Genomic DNA, 13,377 nt, shown 5'->3' with positions numbered 1-13,377 from the left:
GTATATATATATTAATTTCCTTAATTTCATTAGTTTAAAGATAAATAAATCATTGATTCTAGTGTCTGAACTCACTACCATTAATTTAGGCTAAAAACTTTTCTTCATTAAATCTATCAATGTTATGTAGGCATGGAGAAATAAATCCAATGGAAGGAACAAAAGCACAAAGACGTTGAAGGGAGTAAAATGGTGAAAAAAATATATCGAGATGTTTAAGATTTTGGAAGAGGATAAAAAAAAGTACTATTAAGACATCTAGAGAAACATAATTGAGGCAAAAAAATGTTAAAAGAAATATAATTGAGGCAAGGATTAAAGTTGATTCAAAAGGGAGTTACTTATTACAAAATGTGGAAATAATGGTACACCTGGCACAAAGTGGGTATTGTAAGGTAGATACTTCATTTTATCTAATTTTTCTTTTCTTTTATATGTTGTGAACTAAAATTCTGAAGAAACAAATTGACATGCCTAGTGGAAAATATTTCTATTTGATTTTCATTCACAAAGGGTTAATTATGAGAAAAGTGTTAAACAATATATGAAATTAAGGAGTGAAAAATATTCATGTCTCAAAATATACAAAGCATAACAACTTCAACAAACAATGGGTTTATGCCCCTCCTTTCACTAATGTTAGTCAAGTTGGAGAAACCATAAGAGTTATTAGTAGTCAAATGCTTGATCAAAATGTTTCTTTAATGCAAATCATGAGTAACCCTATTACTACATTGGTCCAAGAGCAAAGCATGTGTTGCATGGTGGGGTAATTTTAATGGTATAGGATCATCGAGAATTTCAAAATGAGAAATTTTCATGGGAAATGACCACCTCACCAAGTTTTAATCAAATAAACAATAAAGATCGGTTTATAGGAAGAAATAGTGTAGAGCTTGAAACTATAGAAACAAGACTATTGAACACATCTTTAGATGTTATAAGACAACAAATTGATCCTAGTATATTACGAAATTGTGAATGCGTTATCAAGTTAAATGGCTTGAACATGGGATGCTTTGTTGATCTCTCAAGTGGAAAATGTTGAGATTCCTCAAGTGAACAATAATAATGCTAACTATGGAGTATAAAACAACATAGGCAATTTTAATTTAAATCCAAAGGTAATGAGAAATGTCCAAATTCTTATAAGAGTAAAAATGTTGACCATTTCTTACATATGAGACAAAACATAAGAAGGAATGTGGATTATATGAGAGATGGTTTTTTATATAATCATAGTCCAAATAATGTCCAAATTAATTATGAGATTTAGATGCCTAATCAAGGCATGGAGATTGGACTCTCTAATCAAACCTTACTTTGTATCTCCATTTCTACGTTTTGCATTTGAAACTAAACTTCCTAGAGGTTACAAAATACCCAAGTTCTCTACATTTGTTATAGAGATAGAAGAATTGCAAGGTATCAAATTGAGTGTGGTGATTTATCCTTAAGTGAGAAATTTGAAAATGAAATAATTTTCTAATTCTTTAACAAAAATTGCTTTCACTTTATTTACAACATTACTTCCTAATTCAATACATAATTGGGTTCAATTAGAGAGGAGTTTTCATGAATAGTTCTTTAAAAGAGAAACCCAAGTGAGTTTAGTGGATTTCATGAATGTAAAAATACTTAATAATGAAAGTATAGATGATTATTTGAATAAATTTTGAAAAATGAAATCTCAATCTTTCACTCATTAGTACAAAAAAAGGCATTGACGTCTTGCATTCAACGTTATAATACGAAAAAAGTCAAATATAAAAACATGCCTGGTGGAGTTTTTTGTAAATAAATGTTGAATTATAACGTCAGAATTTATATTTTTCGACGTCTTATGGTCATTAGACGTCAAAAATTGAGAATTACAACGTCATATTGAGAAAATGTAATGAAAATGTTAGGCATGAAGGTGAAAATGTATCACGTATAATGTTGAATGTCCTAGTTTCAGACGTTAAAGACCTATAAGACATTGGAATACCACTTTTTCAAACGTTATATGTTAGTGAATTCATTAAAACTTTGGGTGGGAGGGTGAAAATTTATTCACTTTATCTTTACGTGAAACATTTTTCTCTACTCAAACTTAAACCCTTCTTGGACGAAGCTTTTCGCGACCAACACATTTAATCTTTTTTTCATTTCAAACAAATGTATGTTTAATAAGTACTTTAAGTATGATTTTCTTTCATTTTGACCTATTGGTTTCATATACAGGTACTCTTTGAAGCATAAGCGCGTTCTCTTTTATCCCTCCGCGCTAGCAACACTTTATTTTGGGGACGAAGAAGATCAATTTTATTTTAGGTTTTTGATGAACTTCTTTTTATGGGCTATAAATTAGTTAAAGTTGTTGATATTCTTGAACTTGCTTATTATTTTTACATCGTATATATCCAAACTTAAGGTAAAATTAAGTGTATATTCAAACCAACTTCAAATCACTTGAAAATTTGTTCAAAGCACCAAATAAACATCAATATTGTATATTCAAACTAACTCTAAATTACCTGAAAATTCGTTCAAAGCACCAAAGAAACATCAACATCATAAAACACGGTAAATATTAAAATTATCTCATAAAAAATACAATGAACAAATAAAACAAATAAATGTATCACATAAAATTTAAATTCTTTAAATAAATATTTCACTCATTTATTTAATTTAAGTATCCAACTAACTTCTTAAATATTCTTATAATTGATGGTTCCTTGTTTTCTCTTAAAATCAAAATGAAACTTCTCTCACTCTAGCATCTCTTACTCTCCCTAAATCCCATCTAATCCAAATGCCTACCACACTTCACCACAGTTTAAAGCTCCTCGCCAGCCACTGCACCACCACCACCGCCACCTACAGCCCCACTGCCAGCCCCGTCCACGGCCGCCGCCGCCGCAAGACTCTCCGCATGCTCCTCCTCCACGACCCGCCAGAATCCGCCGACAGCCACGTCAGGGTCCGCTCCAGGCTAAAGGATTTTCTCCTCTCCTCGCCGTCCCCGCCGCCGCCGATCACAAAACGCCAAGAGCTAGGCAGCTTGCTCCCGTCTGTCTCCGCCGGCATCGGTTTCCGATCCCGGACTGGCTGTAGACTCCTCCGCGGTAGCGCCGCTGCGGTGCCGGTATCTTTCCGGCGCCGATTGTTGAGAAGAGCGTGGCGGCCGGTGCTGCTGTCTATCCCTGAGTAGTCGCTCACTGTTACTGTCGTGAAATTATTATTTCTTTTATTATTAGCTACTATATTGTGTAATGTTTTTGCTCATTAATAATTATTGATTATTGCTGTTACTGTTTGCAGGATTAAGTTAATATTAATTTATTTTCACAATTTATTTTTTTATCTGTTGCGTGTATGTTTAATTATTTTAATTAATGTTGCCGTCACTACGCTGGAATGCTGGATGTCGTTGTTCGGGTGTGAAATTGACTGAACGGCTGTGTGAGGTCGTCGAATTTAGAAATATAAAATTAATTTTCTATGATACCGAAGTATTTATTTTATGTAGTGATAGATTATTATTAGTTTCTTTATGTTAAATTTTATATTAAGTGTTTTTCAATAAAAAAATAGGTAGATTTTTTTTTTACTTTCTACACGTTTATTAATTGTGTATTAAGTAGGTTATTTTTGTTTATTTTAATAAACAACTGGTTATTCTAATAAAATTATCTTATTTGTTTCTTAAATATGTGCACATTTTATAAACTGATCATATAAAACCTATTTAAGTACCAGTTTTATTTAATGCATTGAATGTATCCCTTAGAGGCACGGATTGCTTAGAGCTAGAAAAGATAAATAAATTTGTTTAGATATTCTTCTAATTCGTCTTCGTTTTTGAGAAAATATTTTGTATTAAATGGATATAGATAATATTTGAATTTTTTTAATTGGATATAATAATGATTATGGATATGTACATTCAGCCGTGGACATTTATTTTTATATTTATATAAATTAATATATAATTTCAATTATTTTTTAAAAGTTCTAATATATTTTATATATTTAACATCTTCAACAAAAGATTTTACATATACATAAAGATTTTGCCACTCCTAAAACATTAGTTGAAGATCTCCCATATACATATTTATTCTGTCATGTTATAATTTTGGGATTATGTATATATCATTTAAATAAGTTAAGGTTATTATCTCATTAGTTAAAATTATAAAGTGATATGTTAATATTAAATTTTTAACTAAGGACATAATTGTCATAAAAGATTGTTGTGTAGATATCCTAAGATAATATTCTCAATTGATAAGGGAACGAACTATAATTAATATGGAATGTGATTGAAAACAGTTATAAAATAGATTATGGTCTCTATTGATAAAGCATGTAACATCATGTAACATTACATTGTGTATTACAACTTTTATTTTCTCTTCATCCCCGTCATGAGAGATATCAAAAGTAATGTTGAATACTTTCTATTTTGGAATATAATATATTCATATAGTTTCCAATGGCAAACAGGTACACTTCCACATTCTTTTACTTTTTGAATTAGATTATGACTTCATTTAAAATTAATATATGATTGTGTTATGCATTTTACATCTCGATGGGTAAAAACACATGGTTAATGTGTTAAAATTAATACATGATTGTGTTAGACAATATGGACTTCAAAGAAGCATGGTTGTACATGTTCTTATTTTGAGAAGATTGTGTATTACTATTTGGATGGTTTGCGTAACTTCTCGTATAAGACCTTAGGTTTTCATTTGACTTTGTTGAGATAAGATCGTTTAGAGAGATTAGCTCATCTAACATCTCTAGTTTTCAAGTTTAACAATTAAAATCTTAAAGAAAAGAGTGTCTGAAGAAATTGAACATAGACATAAGTTTGAGAAAACAGAGTTAGAAATTAAATTGTTGAAGAACCTTGTAGGAAACAAGTGTTTGAAAAAAGTAAACACATATACAATCTTGAGAAAGCATAGATATATCCTTGAGTGATTACAAGAGAAAGTGTCTAAACATTAGGCAATAAACAATATATTAGAATCATCGACAACATGTATTAAATAGAATCAACTAAAGGACTGTTTGACCAAGAAATAGAAACCAAAAAAATTAGGCTCAAATCATTTAGAAGCGTCTAGCATAGACACTGAAAGCTTAAGAAGACTTAAGCTCAAAAGCATCTAAGCGCTAATCTGAATAGTCTTATCATAAGAGATATAACAAACAACGTTTTCCCATACTACAAGGATTATCAAGTGAAAATGTCTGATCAATGATAAGAGTTCACAAGAACACCTTGTAAAATAATAAGTTTAAAAGATCAAGAAGATAAGTGTTTTACAAAGATATTGGCTTAGAGAAAGAAATGAGTTAAAACGATATGGCACACTCCTAAGTAGAAGCATTGATCAGTAGGAAAATCGTACATAAAATTGTGAGACATAATGCTTAAAATATAAACACAGTCACAAAATGATGAGTGAAAAAGTATCTAAGAAAATCTTGTAAAACAACAAGCGTGAGAAGCTATCAAGCATAAATATGTTTTACAAAGTTAGATTTCAACAAGCATCGTCTAAGGAAGACATGCAAAAATATTAGGATAATTTCTCATATGTTGAAACTAACATATCTATTAGTATTGTTAAAATAGGTTGGGACCCGTGAGACAACCCGGCCCACCACGGGTTTGAGTTATGTTGGGTTGAAAAAAAATTGAAATATTGATACAAACCAATTTTGAGCCTGACCCACTAAGAACCTGGCTTACCTAGGTTGAACCCGTGATAAGCCGAGTTAGCTCGCCAACCCACCTAATTTTTTGCGTGCTTACTTTTAGATTATATTTGGAGTTTAAGATGATTTTGGATTGTATTTAAATTGTATTATGTTTTTTATTTTTAATTGTTTTTATATTTAACATCATTTTGGATTAAATTTTATTTAGATTTGAATTAGAAAAAAAAATTGTTATTTTGTTTGGATTTGAAAAAAAAAACTTGTAATTAAGTGAGCTAGTGAACTAACCTGTTTAACCCACCAACCCGTGGTGAGTCGAGTCAGGTTCGAATTTTTTAGCTCGCTAATAAGTGAGCCAAGTTGGGTTGGCTCACTAAGTGGCCAACGCATGGTGGGCCTAGTCGGATTGGGCCGGATGACCCGTTTTGACAACACTAATTCAACCTTATAAGCCTACCATGACCCAATCTAACCCAGCCTAAACAATAAAACACTGAAAGCCTAAACATTGTATATTCAACCAGTGTTAATGAAGAGAAAATGAGCTAGAACAAAGATATATCGTCTAATGAATATAAGCTCTAAATTATAATGCGTGGTCTTAAACATGTTATCAACAGAAACGTCTTATAGAAGAAACAGTCTAATGAAAAGCATGTTAAACAAACAAATCTTAAGAGTGCTTCTAAAATTTAAGACCAATATTATGGATCATAAATTAATTTTACTACTGACTCAACATATTTTTGCAAAGTTTCCTTTTGTAGTGTAAAACTTGAATGTGGGAAAATTTATATGATAAACATTCAACATCATTCGTAGGAAAGTTGAACATGGGAAAGCTTATATGAAAGATTTTTAGAAGGTTTCCTTTTGTAGTGAAATACTAATCTTAAAGTATTTTTTTTAAAGACTTTTAAGTGGAATTTCACAAAAGAGATTTTTAACACTTTTAGATAGTTGTAACCTAGAACAAACATTAATCAATGTGGAATGTTGATAAATCTAATGACGAGGGTGAAATATTGGAGGATGAAAGTGAATTTGAAAATTTCTCAATCATGGGAGTTAGGAAAGTAGAATTAATGAATTGAAGAGAGTTTAAAATTTAGAAAACTCATTAGTTTAAATTAGGATTTAGGGAATAAGAAGTGGTTCCAGTAACACTTCCTCCTTGAGAAAGTTTTTCTTTTCCACTCTTTCTCTTCTCTTAATATCTTTCACTTCTATCTTGTCTCTTTTCTCCCATTCTCTTTGTTGATAGGGTGAGCAATATGAGTGCTAAACTCAATCCCTGATGTGCTTGGCTTTTGAAGATGACAACACATTGATTGTAACAACACATATATGTTTTCATGACACAACAAAAATGTGTATTTGTGATTGATTCATATGAAGACATGTTGATTGGTCTGCATATTGTTGTGATCTTAATTGTGTTTATATCTTCTATATGCATACTAGATATTTTAATGTGATAAAAGCACAAGCACAAAACAACTCTGTATGAAATAATCGATTACAGTGATGTTGTAATCAATTAAGTTCATCAAACAACTTATGTTTTAAACTGTGGCAAAACAACAAGTTTTAACCGATACATTAAGTGAATAATCGATTAAAACTCGTGTCTTTGCAAACAACTTTTTGAAATATGATGTGATGAATTTTGAAGTGAAAATGTTTTCAAAATTTGTTTAAGTGTATAGCTTAATCGGCTACACTGTTTATGTAATCAATTAAGTTTGTTATTATTTGAAAACATTTTTCAAGCTAAGTCATAACAGTGATAACAGGCATATTTTTCAAATAGTTTGATTAGAATTTATTAGCAATCAATTACATTAAATGTGCACTAAATTAAAACTATTTTAATTGTAATTTTGTTACAACTGTAAATAATGTAACCGATTACATTACTTATGTAATCGATTGAGTTGCGTTTAAATTGACGCAATGCACACTGCTCTCAAGACTTTTGATCATTCTAAACTTTCATATATGATATTTGTGAATTGAGAAAAGAATTACAAGTGTGCTAAGACGCTCCAAGAAATAAGATATAAAGAAGTTGATAATCTTGAAGGTTTCTTGAATAACAAATTTAACTTTTAGTGTTGATCAACTGCACTACTGAGGTGTACTCTTGACTGATCAGATTTCGTTTTTAGCAATTTTGGATTGTGTTGTTTCTTGTGCGTGTGGCCAGGAAGAAGAGTGAGTAGTTCTTTGTACTTTGAGAGGTGTCTCAAAGGGGTGACTGCAGAAGATGATTGTTTTTTATGTAGGGTCTTGTTATTGGCTATATTAGATTAGTGAGTTAGAGAGGTAGTTTACATTTTGACAGATTGATCGCAATAAAAACCTTAGTGTAAAAACTCAGATCTTTATAATGCAATTGGCTTTCAATCTCAGGTTGATTGAAAGAACACTAGATGTAGGAATTGAGGCCGAAGCAGTATAAACCCTGTGTTTGTATTTCTTTCCTTATCTCTTTTGCTTTCATTACATGCGCTTTATTGCTTGGATTTCAAGAAAGATTAAAGATCATTCTTAAAGCAATTGTTTTTATTAATCACCAATTCAACCCCCCTCCCCCCCCGACCACACACCCCACACTTCTTTTCTAACACTCTTCTCTCTTCTTCTTTATATTTTTTCTTTTCTTTTCCTTATGTCTTCTTTCGTGCTCCTTTTTCTCTCTTTCCTCTTCCTCTCTTCTCTTACTTGTCTCTCTTATTCTATTATATTCTTCTCTTGTAGGTTCCAACTTCTTTTCTTTTTCTTCTAACTCTTTCAACTCTCTATTTAAAATAGTGAGTTTCTCATCCCTCCTTTTTATCTCTTTTTTTTTATTGTATGACTCATGATTTTTAAAAGAAAGAAGGAATAAATTTTCTTCTCATGCATACTCTCAACTCACACTAATCTTTAATTGGAATTCTGTTACCTCTCTCAAAACTAGGTTGCCTATAATTCCACCACTCATTTATATATCCTACAAACTTAGAAATACGCAAACTATGGATATAAAGCATTTACTACTCCTAACAAAGAATGGAATCAACTCTTCAATGTTTTTCTCCTAAACTAAGTATGACAATACAATAATATTCTCACCAAAGTATGAAATGTCACTCTCAGCTTTAAAATGCAGCTCACCTTCACTATGCCTCAGTTTTGAACCGAGGCCCAAAGTTGAATGATTTCGCCTCGGGTCAAGTCAACCGATCCAGTATGTTTACCTCTACTGCCTCGGTTGTGACCATAACCGAGACAGTAAGGTCTTTTTTTTTAATATTAATAATAATAATATTATTATATTTAATTAATTAACTGGCAAGACTCATATATCATCCTTCTCAAGAGCAATATAGTGTTTGGCTGATTTGAGAAATTGACGACGAAGCTTCCCCAGGACCAGATCCCATCCCCGGTAGAGACCCGCCGCCACCACCCTGCTCCTGATCATCCTCCTCCAAAGGCAATCTCTCGTAAGTTGCATTGGAAAACCGCCATTATCAAAACTGGACCAGCCGCCACCAGTGAGCCCACCACCCCGCCGCCAACGATCTGTCCCTGGCCTCCCGCGAGATAGATGGTGAGACCGGTGGCACCAGGAGGGGATGGTCCGGGGAGAAACGAGCCGGTGAGGGAGAGGACGGTGCCAGGAGGCGTGGGCTGGCGAAGAGTAACGTTCACGACGGCCCCGCTGCCGCTGAGAATGGACACGCCGCACAAACGCCTCCGCACGAACTGGACCACACAGTCGGTGATGTCGGCGCCGCTGGCAATCTCCATGACGTGGCTTCGCATCGCGTTGGGGCTATCTCGGGTGACAAATCCCAGATCCGCACTCTCGTTCATGGAAAATCCCAGATCTGCACTCTCGTTCTTGGAAAATCCCAGATCTGCACTCTCGTTCATGGAAAATCCCAGATCCGCACTCTCGGTTTGGGCTTGCAGTCACCGCACTCTCGTTCAGGAAGAGTGATATCCCAGATCCGCACTCTCGTTCAGGAAGAGTGATATCCCAGATTTGGTTGACTCTACAGAGAGAAAAAAAAATTTAGGGAGAAGTAGCTGTGCTGGGCGACGCAAATGAAAATGAAAGTGTGTGGGTTAAGTCGAGGTGAATGAAGCTACTACCTCGGTTACTAAAAAGCCCGGTTAATATCACAATATTGCACCGGTTAAAAGCAAAGGCCGAAGTATAAAGTCCTCCTTAACCACCTCGGTTCCTGAAGAACTGATGTCGTAGCTGATCTGTCAGTGTTTCAGGCGAAAAAAAAGCATTCACAGGTGCATAGTTCTCGAGTTTTCTATCAACCGAGGCAGTATAACAATTCTGCTTCGGGTGAACTGGTGACCGAGGTATATAGGGTTTTATGCTTCAGTTTTTCGTAACCGAAGCATATATGGCGCCTTCAAAAGTCCTTTTTTTACTAGTGAGAGAAAATAAGTTGAAAGTTTTCTAAAGATACTCTAAAGGTACTCTCTAAAAGGGAAGTGAATCACTTGGACAATCTTGGAAACTAAGTATTTCCCGGCCATAAATCTTTAGATAATTTTCATTGTTTCTCACTAAAAATCTAGAAACAGTTTTAAGTGCATTTGTAGAGAATTTTCACAAAAATTCTCTCTAAAAATCTGGGAACAGTTTTAAGTTTGTGAAACTTAATGACGAATGTGATAAATTTTACCTAATTATCGCTGAGACCTAAAACAGAAATTTAAAACAACACACCAGAAAAATTCAAAGAAGAAATAAAAGTCAAAGGATGATAAACATAAGAAGCTACTAGAAAAACCCTAAGTGAAGATGTAAGTAGCACTTGGAAGCCTTACACGGTTAAAAACTATTACAAATTTAGCTAAGGAAGGGATTGCTGAAATGCATTTTCCCACTCCGAAGCAAATGAAAGAAAAAGAAAATTATAGCAAAGTTCCGTGATAAAGAAAATGAACAAACAGAAAGAGAGGCTCAAAATGGTTTGGGCCGAATGCTTTCAAAGATTTCTGTGATGTTTCTCTCGGTCCAGCCCAAGGTTTTCTATGTCCCTCAACATAGTAGGATTCTTTTCCTCTCACAGTAGCTCACTCAAGTTGACTTCAGTAGAAGATAATCACCTAAAAGGCTATAAAACAATTCAGGGAAAGTTATAAAACAATTCTTCCACACGAGAGAATAGCACAAGCAGAAAAACAAGAAAAGCTCAAAATAGCAATAAGGAAAATATCAAATGATGGACTAGATGAAAAACTCACAATAAGCAAAGAAAGACAATAAAAAAAATAAGGCAAAGAAATAATGCAGGCACTCAAACAAAACCTATGGAAAGGTATAGAGTATGATTAACAAAACCAAAATCAAACAAAGGACACAAAGAAGTTGAATTAAGACTTGAAACACATGCAGCAGTACTTAACATGAGGTTGTGAATTGTCCTATTCTTTCACTTTTCACTATAATATGGTTCGGTCAAATACTTCACTTTTCTGTCCAGATTTTCTTTTTCTCATCATTCTCTTTTCTTTTCTTTTCACTAATTTTTATACTGGTTTTTCTTTTAGCAACAATTCACAACAGATATAAATGTCTACATCCAATTCAAACTACAAATCACATGTCACAAATTCATCAAATGGTTCAACTCAGAATTTAAAGGACACGAAGCAAGACTCTCAAGCAGTGCAGTCAAATAGAACAACACACATCCAACAATGGAAAGGAACAACACAAACGATTTTGCCAAAAGACAACAATTATGATTCAGTTTTCAAACTATAATCAACAAAGAAAACTCAGACAGTGCAATAACAATCAAAATTTTGCCTCAGATTTGAAGCAAACGGTTCAGCCAAATAGAAATTGAAAAAGATATGAATCAGTTTCAAAGTTTCGACGAAACACAATTTAGCAAAATAATAATATCAACAAAAAAAAATTCAATCAACAATGTAAGCCAACACTCTCGACTAGTCACGACCAAACTATATATCAATTCAGTGGAACAACTCATAACTGGTTCGGTCAGCAACACAGACATGAACAAAATGATTGAAATCGAAAAGAAAGGAACAATAGAAATAGCCGGAAAACATGAAATGTAGAACAATTGCTAATGATCTAATAGCAATACAAGAAACTTGACTAACACAGAAAACTAAACATTCAACAAATGAACAAATCAGGTAACACAAATTTCATCAAGACAGATTCAAAAACAGCATGAAAATCAGGTATATCACTTCTACCGAATATATGAACATTAAAGGAACTACACAATAATTAAGACAATGAGGAGAAATAAAGACTCGCATTGGTAAGATGAATGTGCATCCAAAGGTTTATAAGCACCCACATGTTGATGGTGAGCTTGCATTTAGAGAACAATAGGTTCTAGACGAGCTCATAGTCCGCTTAATCTTGGACATCTTGATTCAATAAAGGATTTTGATGATGATGTTTCATGGAGAAATGTTGAAGAATTAAAGAAGTTATTGGTTTCAAAAAATACTTTGAAGACTCGATAATTTAGTTGTTAAAGACTTGTAATCGGTGTATTGTAATTAATTTAGGAGTTCAAGAGTCAATAGATAAAATCCAAGTAGTAGAGCACTCAGAAAAAGTTTATTTTCATAAAAGTCTATGTGATAATCGATTATCACTTAAGATAATCGATTATCAAAGAAAAGCTAAGAAAACACTTTGATTAGGTAATAATTGATTATCACTTGGGTTAATAGATTATCACCGAATAAAAACGCTTCCTAACGGCTAGAGATAATCAATTATCACTTATGATAATTGATTATTAGTGGCAGTTGTGAATTTAACTCTTAGTTTTCTGACCTAATTTTCAAATGCAAGAGTCTATAAATAATTAACTTAAACCTAACTTTAAAATAACTTGTCACTAAGACTATTAGAGTTGTGTGCCTAAGGGAAACTCTCTGTTTGTGAAAAGGGAGCTTGTGTTGTTACCAATGAGGAGCATTGGCGTCTTGAAGATAATGATTTTGATGATGTTACAAAGTAAAGAATATGAAGACCCTTGTTGAATTAAGTTTAAAAGCATTCCTGTATCACATAGATACCCTGACAATTGATATAAGTCAGTGCCTATATATATACAGAGGAAAGAAGAATAACAGAAGATAATAGAAAGCAATAAAAGAAGGATCGAGCGATGGAGGGCATGACCGAGACCGAGCAAGGTATGACCGAGTGGTTGGACGGTGAAGCAGTGGTAGTAAGGATTGAGTCTTAGCAACCGAGCGGAGGCATGACCGGGACTGAGCGGTAGTAGTTTGGATTTTGAGTTATGACACTGTAGAATAAAATGTTACGAGTTGGAAGGTCAGAGAGTAGAAGAAGGGCAGCCGAACGGTGGAAGGTCGTGAGGAATCAGGCCGGACGACAAAAGACGATAAGTGCTCAAGCCAAACGGAAGAAGACGGTGAGGGGTCGAACCGAACGGTGGAAGGAAGTGAAGAACTGGAACCGACCGATTGAAGAGTTAATATCCTAACCATTCCAAGTCTCGCAGATAATCGATTATCACTTACAATAATCGATTATCACTGTAGTTGTAATATGTCTTTTGAGTTTGTGACCAGTAGGTTATACATACTTTTGTCAAA

At 33.5% G+C, this 13,377-nt stretch overlaps 1 protein-coding gene and 1 pseudogene across 1 annotated transcript; one reads left to right on the top strand and one right to left on the bottom strand.

The window, feature by feature from the left end:
* Positions 1 to 2,655: 2,655 nt before the first annotated feature.
* LOC124827092 (50S ribosomal protein-like protein) lies at positions 2,656 to 3,299 on the top strand. The gene has a single exon (XM_047300074.2). It carries the CDS (start codon positions 2,801 to 2,803, stop codon positions 3,197 to 3,199), a length of 399 nt encoding a protein of 132 aa, XP_047156030.1. The 5' UTR covers positions 2,656 to 2,800; the 3' UTR covers positions 3,200 to 3,299.
* A 5,793-nt stretch (positions 3,300 to 9,092) lies between these two features.
* On the bottom strand, positions 9,093 to 9,657 carry LOC124827100 (AT-hook motif nuclear-localized protein 20 pseudogene; annotated as a pseudogene).
* Between the last annotated feature and the right edge of the window lie 3,720 nt (positions 9,658 to 13,377).

The sequence above is a fragment of the Vigna umbellata genome, chromosome 4 (genome assembly GCF_029865625.1).
Source record: "Vigna umbellata cultivar VRB3 chromosome 4, Vumbellata_1.0, whole genome shotgun sequence".
Lineage (NCBI taxonomy): Eukaryota > Viridiplantae > Streptophyta > Magnoliopsida > Fabales > Fabaceae > Vigna > Vigna umbellata.
The sequence above is the reverse complement of the archived record's forward strand: the minus strand, read 5'-3'. Positions and strand labels throughout refer to the sequence as shown.

Excerpts from the sequence above, each read along its gene's own strand:
- LOC124827092 (XM_047300074.2), top strand. The coding sequence starts at position 2,801 with ATGCCTACCACACTTCACCACAGTTTAAAGCTCCTCGCCAGCCACTGC.